Consider the following 18,681-nt stretch of genomic DNA (forward strand, 5'->3'; position numbering starts at 1 on the left):
TCTTTGTGTCAGTAACGTGGACTGCGGTCCAGGGCCCGTATTAGTCCTGATGGACAGCTCCCAGCTCCGGAAAGGGGCCACATTCCCTGCAGAAGGGACATCGCAGAGCGGGAAATCCCGAAACTTCGAATCTGTCGCCGTTCCTTTCTTGGGCTTTGCACGGGGAAGGAGGAAATGCCCTACAATAAAGGACCAGACTTCCCTCTGGGCTTGGGCGGCCTCTCCCTCATTATGCGGTGGGGCGGCGGTTGCCTAGGCGACCGGGGAGCTTGCCCCACCTCCTCCGGCAGCCCCTCCCCCGGTCGGCCATCCCGGCGCCTTCCCTCGCCCCCGCCCCCCTCGGCCGCAGGAATAGCAGTTAGCCGCGGGGCAATCCCCGCGGAGCTGGGGCTCTAGCTGGGAGCCGAGCTGCCGCTTCTGGGCTCCCGGCGGCTCCACTTCCCTTTCTTCCCCGCCGCCCCCGCCCCGCCCCGCCCTGCGTCACTGCGGACTCCCCCGCCCGTCCCCGCCTCCCCACACCTTAGACTGACCGGCCCCGAGCTCGGCTACTGGCTTCGCCCTCGCCCCGGGCTCTGGCTCTTCTTCTGGGTCCACGTGCGCCAGGCTTCGCGCTCCAGGCTTCGGCCTCCACCCGCGCACCCGCTCCCCACCCGGCACGGCTCCCGCAGCCCGGCGCGACCTTTCTTCATGACACCCAGCTGAGGGTCGGCGATGGAGGGAGATTGTGTCGAGTCGCTGGTGAGTAGCTGGGCTCTGCTGAGCGGCGGCCGCTCTCGTGGAAGCCCTGGCAGCCCGCGCCACGGCCGGGAGGAGCGCTCCCGCCTCACACCTCCGAAGGGCGGCCTCGGAGGAGGGGGGGGGGGGGAAGGGACGGTGGGCATGGCTGGGGACCTCGCCTCGCTCCGCCGCACCCTGGGCCGGGGCCGCCCCTCCTGCTGGGGGTGGGGTGGGGTGGGGTCGGGGCTGGGGTCGGGGGTAGCCCGGGCGGAGGCTCCCAGTTCCCGGCTCGGACGGAGCCGGAGGCAGGGAGGGAGCCGGGGGGCGGTGCCGGGGTGGGGCCTCCTCGGGGCCGCGGGGGGCCTGCGGCGGACTGGGGTCGTCTTCTGTGCTTGGGCACCTTTAAATAAAGAAATCAGAGATGGTTTGGTTTCGTTTGACTTTTTGTGAGCCAACGAGCTGGGCTGGCTGCTTCCAGGAAACGCGGATGTGGGCGCGTGGCACCTGCGGGCCCCGGCACGGGCCGCTCGGCTTCCGCGGGCGCAGCTGGCAGAGCCCCTGTGGGGGAGCGCGAGGGCCCTTATTACCGGAGTAGTCCGGCAGCAGTGCTGGCATGTATAAACAACAATAATAACAGCTACCAGTTATGTGCTGCGTGCCAGGCAGTGCCCGGTGGGCCTCCCAACAGCTCTGGGAGTTAGGAGCTGCGGTTCCCACTCCCCAGATGAAGAGACATTGGCAGTAGATCCTGTGCAGCACCTGCCATCAGGAAGATTCCCGAATTCAGAGGTGGCCTCAGACTCTTACCGGCCTTGTGACCCCTGCCAGGGCAAGTCACTGAAGCCTGTTTGTCTCCGTTTTCTCATCTGTGAAATGAGTTAGCGAAGGAAACGGCAAACCGCTCCACTCAGGAAGAATCAGACGTGATAGAAAACGGCTTTACAACTGAGGGAACCAAGGCTTATTATTATTATTATTATTATTATTATTATTATAACCAAGGTTAATTGGTGACTTGTTCAGGCCCAGGGCTTCCTCTACTGCTCCACCTGGCTGCTTACTGGGGCTGTCAAATAGGAAATTAACAAAATGAGTTAATAACTACACTACATTTCTGGTCACTTAAGCAGCAGGTTGCATTATAACAGTAATTTGTTTTGTCAGATCTGTAATTGGGACAAGACTTTTCCCCCTTGTATAAGATTGTTTTGTTATTTGGGATAAGCTACTTAACCTCTTTGGGTCTCAGTTTCCTTATCCGTAAAATGAGTGTATTGGACAATGTCCTGATTCTTGTAAGGAGAATATTAAACCAAGAATGGTTTTTACTTTTTAAAATAGTTTTATTAGGTGCGCACCGGCTCCAGTGTGGGGGTGACCTGGGGATCAAATCCGGGCTCAGATCTTAACACCACACCCAGAAATAACTGGCCGTGTAACCTTGAGCAAGTTACTTAACCCGGATTGCTTTAAAAAAAGTAGTTTTATTTATTTAAAAATTAAAAACCATTCTTAACTCACAGGCCTTAGAAATAAAAAGACAGTGGCTGCATTTGGCCTTTGGCCCATAGTTTGCCTCCTCTCAGACTAGATGAACTTTTAAATTCTCTTCCTGCTTTAAATGTAGGCTCTTTTGACCATCATGATAAAGAATTCAAATTCACATCATCGACTATACATTAAAAAAAAATGAAGTGAGTTGAAATATATTTATATGATGTGTATGATAAACTGTAAATACTTGGGGTTTTAAAGCATAAAACAACATTTCAAGGCACTTTTGAGGAAATCAAAGCAATTATTATTCATCAAATCCTTTCTAAGGCCTAATTATTCCTCTATACCCCATATTCAGTGGGGATGGATTTTATTTAACATCAGGAGGAAAGAAAAATGCAATACATTGAAAATTACTGTTGAAAATCAGGATCCAAGTGATTGTGCTACTTGTTAGTTAGTGAATTATTAATTATAATGCTATCCACTTCCAGAAGGGTAGCATATATTGTTTTCTTGAAAACAAATGTATGCATTAAAATCTTGGGGGTACATCTTTAAAAACTACATACTAAGAAGGTTTCTAGTGCTAATACTTTAATATTTGAGTGTTAACGATTTTGTAGTGCTATTGAATCTTAGAATTTTAAAGCCAGAAAGGACCTTAGTGATGTCTAACCTCATTTTAACCAGTGAGAAAACTGGCCTAGAAAGGTTAGTTATATGATGCAACTAACTCCACACTAGTTAATGACAGAACAGAAAACATTAAATAGAATACAGAATCATGTTTGATGTTTGAGTTCCTCATTCTACATGCATGTGAAACATAAGGACAGAATACTTATATAAGGACACCAAACATTTTCTTGTACTAATAAAGACTTAAAGTATTACTGATGTTCTAATGAAAATGTGACCGTCATGATATTTATGAGTCTCTAAATATTTGTTGCTCTTTTATTTTTTTATAGGATACTTTTAAAATACAGGGATTTTTATTTTACCTAGGACTATGCAACATGTGTAAAACAGCGGACACAGTTTTAGGTCTCAAAGATGTGTAATTACAGAATTCAGCCATATAAATAGATAAAAAGTAGAGGTCCTTAAATATTTTAATAGATCCAGAAAATTGTCATGCTAAGTGTTTGGTAGCCATAGAGATGCTGAATCTAGCGTAAAGAAGGATAGTTAATTCGTAGTGCTGTTCATAATGTGTAGATTTATAATTTCAAGTTTTTTGCAAAAACATTTTTTACGTGTTTTTCTTAAAGTCATGCAAATCAGCATTAGTTTTATAGTTTATTGGCAATTTATTGAATTTAGGTTGTGGTATAATCTACTCTCCCCAATATATTCCTGATAATGTTGCTGATTTGTTTGACCACTGTGTGCACAGTCCTTTAACATTACTTGCATTTGCCTCATTTACCGTATGGTGTGCCCTTATACCACGAGTCTTGGGGATGGTGAGGTGCTCATGATAAGAAGATTCAGATTTGTTTTTTAAAATTATATTCTTTGGTGACTTTTTTTTTTTTAAAAGCAGTTGGGGTTAAGTAACTAGCTCAAGGTTACACGCCCAGTTTTTTTTTGTGTGTGGGTGTTAAGTATCTGAGGCCAGAACAGATCTGGTCTTCCTGACTCCGCCAATTCCTGACTGCGCCACCTGGCTGCCCCTGCTTTTTTTTGAAAGAGAATCCGAAATAAGTGTATAAGAGGTTTATATACATCATGTATGTATATACACACGTGTGTATATTACATGTGTTTACTATCTACAGGTATTATCTTTCTACAGCTAAGTGCCTTTTTGTCTCTGATTTCTTTTTTTTTCCTTCATTTAAGGTTACTATTAAGAATATTGAACGAGAGCTCATCTGCCCAGCATGCAAGGAACTATTTACCCATCCATTGATCCTTCCCTGTCAACACAGTGTCTGTCATAAATGTGTTAAAGAACTTCTTTTACTGACAATTGATGATTCATTTAATGATGTGGCATCAGAGAGCTCCTGTCAAAGTAGCCCTCGACTTCGGGTCCAGTCTCCTAGTATGGATAAAATTGACAGAATTAACAGAGCAGGTACGTGCCAGAATATCTGGACATTTATCTTCTGTTCTGATATATGTTGAATGTTAACAGATAGGAAATTTGCATTTCATCATATTTGACTGTTGTAGCCAAATGAATAATGTAGTCTTTGAGGTGTTTTTTTCCTTTAGAATGTAAATTTATACTTGATGAAATGGTAGTTATCAGAATGCTGTCCATTCATGTAACTCATATTGAGCACCACTTTTTGCAAAGCACTCTACAAAGGTCTTTGGGACAGGTGGCTTATAAAGTTAGGGGAAAATAAGTGTATTTGTGAGATGTGATCTTTTATAATATTTTTGGAAGTGAAGATAAATATAAACAGGAGCTTTTACAAGAGAAAATAATAATTTTTTCAATCTTTAGATAAATACTGAGGAATAAATAGGATCAATTACATAGTTGGGTTATTGTTGATTTTGAAGGCTATTTGAAGGCTGTAAATCTTTAGTATTATCAATTCCCACTGATCACTTTCTCCTTAATTTAATTGCATTTTATTTTTTGTGTAGGTATAGGGACTTGACCTGTGATTTCATTGGCATAGGGAATACTCACGTCAGTAAACTCCCTCCAAATTGGTGACATCTGCAGCATATAGTTTTAGAATTGCATAGAGTTCTAAGTACTTAAGTGACTGGCCTAAAATCACACAGATTGTATGTAAGAGCCAAGACTTGAGCAGAAGTCTTCTTAGCATCCAGGAAGGTTCAGCTCCATTAGGGTCAAATGGTTAGTTTATTTTGTGTGTGTTAAGTGTCTGAGGTCATATTTGAGGTCAGGTCCTCCTGACTCCAGGGCTGGCGCTCTATTCACTGCTCCACCTAGCTGCCCCATGCCTTGCTATATTTTTGCAAGAAAAGTAGTTTGAAAACTTTTGCCATAAATTTGATCTGTGTATCACTAGTGTATTGACACAGACAAAAAAATTTATATCTAGATATTGTTAAAACTGTGATGAGTGAGGAAAAATATATTAACTACTTTCAGTACACATACCACAGTATAGTAGAAAAGGTACATTAGAAAATAATCCAATAATTGGTTCATGTTAAGAGGTTGGGGTAACCTTTCTTAGGCTAATTTGGGTTAGGCCTACAGTCAAGAAATTCAGAAGTCCAGAAAGCAGTGATTTCTCTTTTTTTTTTTCCTTTTTGGAGGGCAATTGGGGTTAAGTGACTTGCCCAAAGTCACACGGCTAGTAATTGTGTCAAGTGTCTGAGGTCGGATTTGAACTTAGGTCCTCCTAACTCCAGGGCCGGTGCTCTATTCACTGCGCCACCTAGACACCCCTAGTGATTGCTCTTTTCACGAAAAATATGAGATTCCTGGAGAAATGGAATCAGTGTCAGATTACCCAGGACAGAGGTGAGGATTCATGAAGAAGAAGATGCCAAAGGTTCTGTATGGGCTTGGCAGGTCGCCAGTGAATAGAATCCCTTGGGGTACTTAGCTATAGTGCTTTTCCTTTGAACTTTGCTTGAAGGTTAAGTAGTCAGCATGTTATCTCAGTCTGTCCTGACTTGAAGATTGTTTAAATGAAAATTCTTCACTCCAAACAAAAATTTTCATAAGAAGGTGCTAATTGCCTTTTGTTAATTTCAGAATAAGCAGATTTCCAATAGAGGGTAGTAGCTCTCTTCTTTTCTATGTCTGTCATATAGGGCTTTTATATGAACTATTTTTGTGCTTATATTCTTCACCTGGGGTAGCTAGGTGTGCCAGTGGATAGAATGCCAGGCCTGGAGTCAGGATGTCTCATCTTCCTGAGCTCAAATGTGGCCTCAGTCACTTGCTAGCTATGTGACCCTGGGCAAATCTTTTAACTCTGTTGGCCTTGGTTTCCTCATCTGAAAAATGAGCTGGAAAAGGGAATGGCAAACCATTCCACTATCTTTGCCAAGAAAACCCCACATTAGGTTATGAAGAGTTGAATACAACTGAAACAACCAAACATCAACAACAATCTTCACCTAACAACAACAGCAGCAGCAGCAAAGTAACCTTCACCTACACAGTAACCAGGGGTGACTTAGAAGTGCTCTTATACTATTATAAAAGAAAGAAAAGAGTATCTAAAAATTTATTAAAGGTTTGAATGCCACCTGGATAAACTGAATATATTCTGCATGTTTTTAAATACACCCAAAATAAGTGTGTACAGTGTACACTGTGCTGTGCTAACTGCTTGAGTTATAAGGACAAATAAGGAACATTTACTGCCCTCAGAGCATTTATGACCTAGCAGGGAGTTAAGATTTACACAGGCAAATGTAATGTACAAAAGGAAAATAAGTACACCAGAGCAGTACAGGATATCATGGGCAGTTAGTTAGGTGTAGTAGTAGATTGGGTCAGCCTCAGATACTTTACTAGTTGTGCGACCTTGGGCAGATCACTTAACCGCTGTTTGCCTCAGTTTCTTCACCTGTAAAATGAGAATAATAATCCTACCTCTGAAGATTGTTGTGAGGATCAAATGAGATAATATTTGTAAAGTGTTTGGCACAGTGCTGGTACCTAGTGGGCACGACATAGTAGGTACTACAGGTACTGTAAATAGTCGTATCCTAAAGTAATCATCCCTTCAGACATTCAAATCAATCAAAATTTCACAGAAAACTAGTTCTTGAACTACATATTATCCCTTGTACACACTTATTTTATCTTTAAAACTCTTGTAATGTGAAACACACACTCATAATGTAGAGCAGTAAATAGCTATATAGACAATCTTTTCAGTGTATCTACTTCATTGCCAACTTTTTTGGCAGAAGTAGCTACTTTTTATTGTCCTGAATACTTAAGTGGATGGTGGACAGTAAGAAACACTGCTGAAATAAAACCCAATGAGTAGGACTATACTACTGTGCTTTCTTTTCTGCTGGAAATTCTTAGAAAAAGTAGAGGACAGGAATAGCAGCAACCAATTTGGAGATCTGTTAGACATGACTTAGTGATCTATTACTGGTAAATCTTGATAGACTGGTTAGAGGCCCCAGATTCTCTGTGACTCAGGAAGTGGGACCGTCTTTAAAGGTTGAAGGAACAGGGTACTGAGATATTCAAATATTTTAGTTTATGCTACCAGTTATGATTCTAGTTAGATATTCACTTCATTTCCTACCTAGATTTATTTTATATAGACCTCTTGTCACATATTTAACTTAGCTCTTCATTTTTGAGTTTGTCGACTTTCATTTGTGATTAACCTGAAATAACTTCATCATATCTATCTTAAATAGCTTTGCTATTTTCCAGAACCTACTCAACCGATGTTATGAATGTTTTTGAACACATGTATGTAATTTGGAGTTAAACAGGAAAATTCTAATCACTTAGTGACATAAGTATAAGTTCTTTTAGGCTAGAAGTGATTATTTTTTGTCTTTGATGTTCAGTACCTAGCATGTTGTTTTATATATGTTACACACATAATAAATGTTTAATTAAATTAATGAATGTCTTCTATGTGCAGAAGATTGTAAATACCAAAGGTAACTTTGCCTTAAATGGATGGTACCATCTCTGTCATCAAGGGGATTGTTTGGAAGACAATACATTTGTAAGTGTATTTCAATGAATATTACAAATTACAAACACAGTGCAACAAATGTATTTAACAAATATCTTGTGCTTAGAGGGTTTCAGGTTGTATAAGTTGTCAGGTGGTATGCCAGCCATTTAATTGTGTATATTTAGCAGCCTCTGAAAGAGTAAATATTAGAGGGTCTGTTAAAATGCTCACTATAATGTAGACTAAGTATCAGTATTGCTACTAAACTTATAAAATCTTAATAGAGCTTGAATAGAATTCATAACCTTGAAGATTATCTAGTCTAATATTTTCTGAATTGATTTGTTTACAGAACATGTTTGGGCCTAAAATATGTTGATATCACTTATAAATGCTGGTCTAGGGGATACAGAGGTAGATATGAAATAGTCCCAGGATAAAGGGGAATTAGGAATATTTTAGAACATAATAGAGGAAATTATAAATATTGCAATTATGTGATTATTTTTATAAATATTTATATTTAATGTATTAAAGGGGGAAATTCATTAGCATTAGATTTTTTTACGAAAGCTCATTTCACATTATGTGGAATATCAACATTCTGTGAAATATATTTTAGGAAATAAACTGATCTTGTTCAACTCCTTCATTTTGTAAATGAGGAAACAGACTTAAAGAGGTTGGGATTTCAAGCCACTTCAGTTTGGAGGGTCTCTTTTAAAGTTGAGTTCCTATTAGGACAGTCTCTGCATTGCACACTGTTTCATAGAGGGTTTTGTTTCAGGAATAGGGCCATTGGTACAACTTGAGTATTTCTAGAGTTTCCTTGGAGTTCTCACCAGTTTTGTTGCCTTAGGAGGAGACCATGTTTAATATGGAGGTCTGTGGCAGTCTTAGAACTGCACTTCATGCCAACCTTGTACAATTTTCCTGCTACTTTTTGTTTTCTAGGGATGGCCTGACTTTAAAGTGACTTACTGATCTAATTTCAGCTTGAAGTAGACCTTTGGAACATATTATTTTTTTTAAAAGGCTGCTAAAATCTTTACCTATACTATTATCCGCATCCACTAGAATAGTTTTGCATCTTTAGTGTTCCCGCAACCAATTCACCTAGTTTTTGTCCATTGATCTTATGATAGGAGAGTTGGAACCTTTTTCAAGGAGATGAGTATATTGAACACTGTCTTTGGTAGGTTTGGAAAAATTAAATGTAAAATTGTGCTCCTAGGTGATGGGGTGGGAAACAAAGGCAAAAGTATTGAGAATTTATTTGTTTAGCTTTCACAGTCTAGTTTTTTTTCATAATGATTTACTAGGTGTAGGTATAATGTGCCGTTAATTTTGAAGCTTCTCATTATGGAATACTAATTTATTTTTCTCTCTCTCTAGAACTTGGGCATCTTTTATGTCTCCTAGACTTTTTTCTGTGGGGCAAATATTTGAAAACTTTTCAGAATTTTAAATAGGAAAATTATTAATTTCACTGATTCAGATTGAAGGAAAACTAGTTTGAATTATAAAAATGAATTATAAAACATTATTACTATTGTAGACTGAGCTAAAAAAAAGTTGTTTTTTTAAATATGGATTTAGATAGGTCCTTAGGGAATTCATTTAAATGGTTAAATAATGCTGAGTTGCAGTTATATTTCTAAACTGCTTGGGTTGGGTACTTAGAAATAGTTATATATTCCTACTTTAATTTTGTTGATGGTGTGTGTGTGTGTGTGTGTGTGTGTGTGTGTGTGTGTACCAAGCAAAAAGAAGCACCAGGCTGGGGTATTAATATTTTTCTAACATTGTAGATAGAAAAGCTAATGTTGAAGCCAGGAAGATTTGGGTTTAAGTCCTTCCTCTGGCAAACTGGCAAACAGCTGAACTGGCTGTGTGACCCTGGTCAACTCATTTAACCAATGAGAGTTGTAGGCAATTCTCTAAAACTGTCACAGAGAAGGTGCTGACCTAGATTGGTAGAGGGGCTTTCCTCATTAGGAGTTCCTATGACAATTTAAATCACAAGTCCCTTTCTTATGCCTTAGATTGTTTTATTTCATAGTGTTAGATCTGCATTAATCATTCATCAAAGATTTATTGAGCACTTGCTATTTGCCAGGCTCAGTGTCAAGTGCTGGAAATTAAAAAAAAAAAAAAGGAAATAGTTCTTGCCTTCTACAAGCTTAAATTCTGTCAAAGGAATCACCATGTACATATCAAGTAATATATAGAATATGTGCAAAGTAAATATGAGTTTTTTTGGGGGGGGACTAATAGTAGGGGAGCAATCAACAAACTCATTCATTATCAGTAGGGCATATACTTCAAATTGTCTTTTTTTCTAGTATAGGGTTAGATTCACAATGATCTTTTATCCTTTCCCATCTCCTTTTCTTCAGTATCATATAGGCATACATTATACCATTTAGAGAAATCAATGCATGTATGTGTTCTTTAACTGCTTATAAGAGTATTCAACATATACTAGTTTACATAAAACCTTTTTAGTATCTCTTATACTGCATAAAGCAAAGTTCATGGGAATGGTGGTGGATGAGTAGAACACAAATCTGAGTTATGAATATTGGAGGGGGAGGGTGGTATATGTTTGTGTTATTAGACGGGGACCTTATAATGCGTTTTCTCTGGGAATAATGAGAAAAACAGACCATTTCTCTGAGCAGAAGGTTGTACCTGATCCATAAGAGGGTATGTGTGGATCCCCAATGGCACTCTAGAGTGGTAGTGGGGAAGAGATAGACATAGAATCAAAGAAAGAAAATAAGGTGATGTGACTTAGCGCTGTGAAAACTTTAGTTTTTGTTCATGAGGGAGAGAGAAAATAAAGTAGTAGCAAAGGTATGACCTTTGGAAAAGGAAAACAGTAATCAAACTCCACTAGAAGGGGGTAGAAATAGGAAGTAAAAACTAAGTGAAAACTTAGAAGAAAAAAGGTTTGCAACAAGCATATTAAGAGTTTGGGAAAGAGTGGGAAGATTTTGCATTAAATTCCTTACTTGGCCAGTGAAAAGGAAGGTTGTAAAAAAGAAATAAAAAGAAAAGTTGGGTATTTTTCAAAGAACTTGGGATAGGACAAGGAAATGGAAGTAGAGGAGAACATGAGAGAATAGAGTTCTATCTATATTTATCATCATGGATAAAATGCTTATTTAAGGAGAAGGGAACAGCAATCAATACAAAAGAAATAAATGGAGGATTGATAAATGGTCAAAGTATATGAACAGGCGATTTTCAGAGAAAGAAATTAAAGATATCTATAAGCACATGAAGAAATGCTCTAAATCACTATTTATTAGAGAAATGCAAATCAAAACAGGTACCACATCTCACCAGTCAGATTGGCTAAGATGACAAAACAGGAAAATGACAAATGCTGGGCAAATTGGAACACTAATGCATTGCTGGTGGAGTTGTGAACTGATCCAGCCTTTCTGGAGAGCAATCTGGAATTATGCCCAAAGGGCTACTTTGACCCAGAAATACCACTCCTAGGGTTATATCCCAAAGAGATCATAGAAGTGGGAGGAAGACCCATATGTACAAAAATGTTTATAGCCGCTCTTTTTGTAGTACCAAAGAATTGGAAATGAAGGGGGTGCCTGTCAGTTGGGGAATGGCTGAACAAGTCGTGGTATATGCATGTTATGGAATACTATTTTGCTATAAGAAATGAGGAGCAGATGGTCTTCATATTTACCTGGAGAGGCTTATACGAACTGATGCTGAGTGAGAAGAGTAGAACCAGGAGAAATTTGTACACAATTACAGACACAACGTATGTGTGATGATCAGCTTTGATAGACTGGACTCTTCTCAGCAATGTAGTGTTATAAGTCAATCCCAAAAGACTCAAGATGGAGAGAAATGTGTACATCCAGAGAAAGAACTAGAAAGAACTGAGTTTATATCCAGATGGAAGCAAACTACCTGATCTTTTTCCTTTTCTTGTTTGGTTTTATGTCCTCTTTACTATTTTTCATTCCATCTGATACAATCCGTCCTTATAACCTGACTAGTGTATAATGTGAAAGTATTTACAGATCCTATACTCGACTATATGCCGCCATGGGGGGGGGGGGACAAAATGTGAAACTCAAGGAATTGTGGAATTGAACCCTGTAAACTAAAAGTAAACAAACAGATTAATTAAAAAAAGAGAGAAAAAAAGAAATAAATGGAGGAAAACACAAATCTCACAATATAAACCTTAAGTGGGAATGGATTAACATTCAAATAAAACAAAAGATAACGGCAGAATAATTGAAACCCTACAATGTAGTGCATACAGGAAATATTAAGAAAAAGAAACACAGAATGAACTTATTGTTGGAACAGAATTTACTACATATCAGGTCATACCGAAAAAGCAGGCATTGTAATCATGCAATGAGACTATAGTGGAAACAGGGAAATTACATTGAGCTTAAGGCTACCATGGTTAGTGAAACAATGTCAATCGTAAATGTGAATGCACCAAATAACATAGTATCTAAATTCATAAAGGAAAATTTAAATTGCAAAGAGAAATAGCTAGTAACATAATTATAGAAAACTTTAATGTTCTTCTTAGAACTTGAAAAATCTAATAGATATAAAAAAGGAAAATACAGAACTGAGTAAAATCTAGGAAAAGTTAGATTTTAGATTTGAAAGACTTATAGTGGCTTCTGATATAAATAGATACAGATAGAATGTATATTCTCAGTATCAAATGGTATCTTTATGATCAGAACATTGAAAAATTATAAATAAATACTAAAGGCAGAAATATTAAATATATTCTTTATGAGTATGATAATAAGATACTAATAAAGGGGACACAAAATATATAGATCATTAGTGGAGATATAACATTCTAAATAAACAAGTTAAAATACAAATAATAGAAATAATTAAACATGAAAAACGACTATGATAATAACATAACAAAATTTAGCTAAGGCAGGAAAAGTTATGTGTCTGAAGACAATTAGCAAAATAAAGAGATTCATAAACTGACTGACTCTAGGACCGGTGATCTATTCACTGTACCACCTACCTGTCCCATTTTTTTTTTCATTTAAAAAGATTTGTATATAAAATGTATATAAAAGCTGCAAAAAATTTCAGTCAGTAGACGTTACATTTAATATACAATTCAAATAGTTTTAAAATCTAGACACTTTACAAAGGCACTTTACAATTTCGTAGCTTCATAGTTTGATCATTAAAAACGGTTCAATGTCAGCAAAGGAAATAGACACTTTATGAGTAAATCTTAGTAAACTAAGATTTTGAAGGAAACAGAAGATTACTTAAAATAATATAAATTATGCAGATTAACAGAATGCAACATAGAGATGTTAATCACCCTAATCTCAGAGAATGAAAAATAACAAGAATATTGTTGGTTCACATGGATTTACAGAGAAGTGCTATATAAATTATTCTCAATAATTGAAAAATGACCCTCCTGAATTTATTTTAACAACACAAATATAGTTCCGGTACCTAAATCCAGAAGGGATAAAGCAGAAAGAAATACTAGGTAGTGTCAATAATAAATATTTATGTAAAAATTTTAAACTAACAAAAAAAGAGCAATGTATTAAAAATTATTCACCATAACTAAGTTGAAATTATACCAGGGATGCAATGAATTTCAACATTAGGGAAAAAATTAATAAAATTTATTATATTAAGACTTGAGGCTTTTAAAAATATAATGCTCATTTTAAAAAACAATTAAAAAACGTAAGTGTAGGCCATTTTCAATATGATAAAAAAGTATGTATCTAAAAAAGCTAGAATTATTTGTAATAATACATTAGAAATTTTCTCAGTAAATATGGGGAAAGCAAGAATGTGTTCCCCATCTTTATTTGACAGTTATAGATGTACAATAAGATAATAGATAGCAATAAGACAAAAAAAAAAAGAAATTAAAGACAGGGACAGTGCTTAAGAGGGACAAAATTATCCCTAGTTGTAGATGCCTTCTCCCTCCCCGAGATGTCCTTACCCCCTTCTCCAGGGCAGCTTTGAATCCATATGACCTTCAAAGGGAGTCCCAGCTTCCAGAGTCTTCTATTGTAACTGGTTGGCCTGCTTGTGAGGCCAGTATCTGTGCCAACCTCCTCACCTTCAGGTCAAGCAAGACTCTTCTAAAACTTATTTTTAAAAATAACTTGGTGTCCACATACCATAAATCCAAACGTCCAAATTTCTGTCCCCCTTTCCATTCTGGTCCACTCCAAAACGTAAACCTCTGACTTGCCGCATTGCATCCCTTTCATAAGTATGATGTATTTTCCTCTGAAGGCTCTTGTTCAAGGCCATGTTTCAGGGACACTTCCAGTTTAACTTTTTGATTTTTGCCTTTATTATTATCATTCCCTTCAGCCTGTGTTTAGGTGCCTGGGGAAGTGTGGTGTTTCTTGTGTGTTGTTTTGGGAAAATGTTGAAGGGACAGTTCCCTTTGACCCAGTGTGTGTCTCTTGCCCTTTGGCTAGGGAAAGTGAACCCAACTAGGGAATGAAGACTGTCCCTTGCCTCTGAATGACGTTTCTGTCCGATCCCTGTTTGATGTCCTAGGTAGCTTTGGGGGCAAGTTTCACCTCTCCAAAGGCTGATTGGGGCTTTTGCCCCTTGTGCTTTCCCTTTTCCTCCTAAAAGGCCCCTTTGCCTCCGGTAGTAGATGGTGAGTCTCCCTGGACAGTGAGGTCATGCTTCAGGATGCAGGGGGAAGGTGGGTGAGGGGTGTAGTTCCTGCTCTCCTGTGGTGCTACTCTGCTTGTCTGAACTTGGAGTAGCCACTGCTCATTTTTCCTCCTTCTGGCTCCCTTTCTTTACCCCCACACATGTCCCTTTGTGTGGCCCCTTTACCTTTCCCAAGGAATTAATGTTTAAAAATGCTGACTTTAAATGAAAATTTAAAAAGTGAAAACCAAAGATCATCATCAATGAAGTTGAGACAGTTAATCATTTCAGTAAAGTGGGATACAAAATGAATATACAAAATGGTCATCATATGTCTGTAACATTAACAAAATCAGGAAAAAATAATAAAAAGGAATTCCTATTCAAAATAACTATAAAATGCATAAAATATGTGGGAGTCAGTCTAACAATTCATACTTGAGACTTACACAATTACACGGCATTCTTTTAAAAAATAATTGGAAGAATATTAATTGCTCATGGTTGGGTGCCACCCATTCAATTTAAATGATGCTACTATCTAAATTGATTTATTAACTGCTGAGGTATTACTTTGCAGAGCTGAAAAAATAATACCCATATTAATTTGGAGGAACAAAATACCTAGAGAACCTGAAGTATTGAAAATAATGCAAAAAAATAGGATTGAAGGGAAAATTGAACCCATGGAACTCAAGTTGTAGTACCAAGTATTAGTCATTAACCATCTGATACTGGTTAAAAAATAGGAAACTAGATCAGTTTAACAGACTAGATAATTAAGAACCAGAAACAATTAAACACATAATCCAGTGTTCTCTAAAGTTAAGAATATAAACTACTTAAGGAAAACCTCCCCATTTAAATTGCTAGAAAAAAACTAGAAAGAAATGTGTCTCCCAATAGGTCTATATCAGCATTTTATGCCATGTACTACAGTACGTTCAAAATGTTTGTGATCTAAAGATATAAAAAGTTACATTACTTTTTTAAATGGGAGGAAAATGAATGATGTTAACTTTTATAACCACGTCTAAGAGAATTCTTAACCAAACAAGGCACAGAGAGGATTACAAAAGATAAACTATATAATTTTGATTAAATGAAGCTGTAAAGCTTTTGTAGGAATATAATCAATACAGCAACAAAAGAAGGGAATCTCTCATTAAGGAAAGAGTCTGATACCCGAGATAGGAAATTAATTGAAATATGTAAGAGCAAGAGTCATTTCCTAATGGATAAGTGCTCAACATATATGAATAGTTTTCAAAAGCTTTATACACTATTAACAGCCATGTGAAACACTTTTCCTATATAAAAGAAATGCAGATTCAAACCATTTTGAAAGTTTGATCTGATTAACCAGCAATTTGGTAATGATTTTAGCAGATGGGAATTGTAAGATGGGAGGGCCTTTGGGACAAGATTGAGGTGTCTCTACAAACAATGCCTATTTCTGAAACACAGCTTGTTAAGTGGTCAGGAGCAGTGTAAATACTCTTTGTACAAAGAAAAAGCACATTTCTTGTTGTTAAATAAAAAATTGCATTGTGCATAGGATAGAATTGCTGCTTTGTCTTTTGTAAACCACTTGTGAATATTCTCTTTGAAATTAAATTGTAAACCAAGCTTCCTTTCTGCTCACTGTTTTACAGCATTACAATGAAAGCCTTTGGGGTGGAGAGGTAGAAAAGTAATATTGCTTTATGTGGCTAATATAGCCTGGTATGTAGATCTAAGTTAAATTCCTTCTTAGTCCAGAGTTCCTAAAAATCAGTGCTTTAATCTTCAAAACTATTTAAAAAGTGGACAAACAAAATTAAAATTTAAAGGTTAATGATACTAAATTTTTTCAAATGAATTTTTTTTCATAGTTTTAATTTTTTTGTGGTAGTAGACATGCGTGCGCACACACACACACATATATATATAATAAGTATATCTTGTGGAAAAAGAAGATAATATATTTTTTTAATTTTTTGTGTGTTAAAAGTAATTTTATACCATAAGCCTTCTTTAATTTTAAGCATGTTAAGTGTAACAGTCATACAGCTGTTTTAGGGTAAGAATATAGGTCATTGCTTAGGTCTGTTTTCAATTCATGTAAATAATTTAAAAAATTTTTATAGTAATAACTTAACCGGAACTTGTTTTATTTTGAGATAAAAATTATCTTAGGATCCATTGGTTAAGTACTTTTGTTAGTCACCAGATCAGTGATGCAGAGATAGTTATCCACAGTTTTATTATTGTGCTTAGAGTGCAAGCTCAGCTGATCGTGTACAAGAGTCAGTAAGCACAGAGCATCAGCTTCAATAACCTTATCTAGAATGTGAATACATAAGCAGTATAGAAAAGTGGAATTTTACAGAAAGCAGGAGGGAAAAATAAAGATTATACATGTCTGGAAACAAGTTAACAGGACAAACACAAAAACACCTGCCAGCTGGTCAAAACCAAAGGTGTGATTTGTTTCCCAACTTTGATTCTGCAAGTGTTGTGACCTTCTAGCTTCCAAGAACAATGTCTGGAAGCTCAAAATAGAGAGTTGGCAGTGTCCTCTTCTCATAGTGGTGGGAAGAAGAATGCACCAAATGTTTCTTTCCTATCGCAGTTTTATATCACAATAGCAGCAAGAAGCCTGAACCAGAAATTCTCTTGTCATAGACCCTCCCTCCTTTGGTTGAGCATCACATACGTGCATCTATGACTACAGTTTTATACTCCTATCACTTTTTTTCATGATAACTTTTTAAAAGTTTTATGGAAGGCATTTTTGCAGGTGGCTACAAATATTGGGAAGCATTGAATTCCATGATAAAGCACAATTAATAGAATAACAATTATTGGTATTATAAGACACATTTTATAAAACTCCCTAAATCCAGCCTGACCCTAGCAACCAGTGCTAAATATCCCAGTCAAATATTTCTTCATGTTTAATCTCCTCTAGACCTTTCCCTAACTCATCAATGCAATTCCAATTTCAGGTAACATTAAGAATTTGATTAACTCATATATGCAACATTCAGTTAATATTCATTTAAACAACAAATTTCTTATTCTGTCATCTTGGGATTACTTGTTTACTTCATGAAGTCATCTGCTTCTGGGAAATGTTTTCTCTTGGGAATTCTGTGTCAGAGGGGTCTGTCTTTGGACTGCTGTCCAAAAATTGTCCAGTTACAGCCACTCAAACTCAGAGGCATGTATCTCTGAATCAACATCTCAGTCTTTGACTGTTACTTAAAAGTGTAAAGTTTTAACTAAACTTTAACTAAAAAAAAATTTATAAAGACTAATCCTTAACTTTAAATAAAAAAAAAAACTTAAGCCTTTAACTGGGATCTCAGTAACAGTACTTGGAATGGGCCTTGTTTTCAGGGAAGATTTGCAGATTCATTTCTTCTAGGAGATTGACTTGCCAGGTTCTAAACCACTTTTTTTTTTTTAATTTTTTTTAGCAATCGGGGTTAAGCAACTTGCTCAAGGTTACAGGGCCAGTTATTTCTGGGTGTGGTGCTGAGTGTCTGAGCCCGGGATTCGATCTCTAGGTCGTCCCAACACTGGAGCTGGTGCTCTTACTCGCTGAGCCACCTGGCCGCCCCTAAGCAATTGGGGTTAAGTAACTTGCTCAAGGTTACACAGCCAGGTGTTTCTGGGTGGGTGCCAAGTGTCTGAGCCCGGGACTCGATCTCCAGGTCAATCCTGACACTGGAGCCGGTGCTCCCACCTGCTGTGCTACCTGGCCGCCCCCTAAACCACTTTTAATGCTGCTTAAACCAGTTAGTGATAAGACTAAGAGCTTCAGAAAACCTAATCACATTGACCTTTCAGTAAGTAGTTCATATGGTGAAAGTTCAAATTTTATAGAGTTAAATCTTATAAACATAGGAGATATGGAAGAAGATCATATTAAGCTATCTATAACTCATTCTAAAATTTGGAGAGTTTTAGTTTTAGTTTTCACATACCATTTCTTCTTTCATTATTTACCTGAAACCTGCATGCAGTACAGGTAATGCTAGCTATAGCATTGATATAGATAATGCTCTCCATAGACTACAAAAAGAATCATAAAAAAGAATCCTTGAGAATTCTTATGTGTGAATATATATACATATAGATAGGGGAGGGAGAGAGAGAGAGA

General features: G+C 37.5%; 1 protein-coding gene across 3 annotated transcripts in view; it reads left to right on the top strand.

Moving 5' to 3' along the window:
* Nucleotides 1-503: 503 nt before the first annotated feature.
* TRIM36 (tripartite motif containing 36) overlaps nt 504-18,681 on the top strand; it is a 69,231-nt gene continuing 51,053 nt past the window's right edge. For 2 of the 3 annotated variants that reach the window (XM_069088185.1, XM_069088186.1), the window contains exons 1-2: nt 504-738; nt 4,066-4,303. In XM_069088185.1, the coding sequence (XP_068944286.1) occupies nt 712-738; nt 4,066-4,303 (265 nt within the window). In that variant the 5' untranslated portion in view covers nt 504-711. The other variant, XM_069088187.1, reaches the window with a different exon arrangement.

The sequence above is a fragment of the Petaurus breviceps genome, unplaced genomic scaffold, assembly GCF_028583685.1.
Source record: "Petaurus breviceps papuanus isolate PSGF00001 unplaced genomic scaffold, PetGlider_PUasm1.0 184, whole genome shotgun sequence".
Classification (NCBI taxonomy): Eukaryota; Metazoa; Chordata; class Mammalia; order Diprotodontia; family Petauridae; genus Petaurus; species Petaurus breviceps.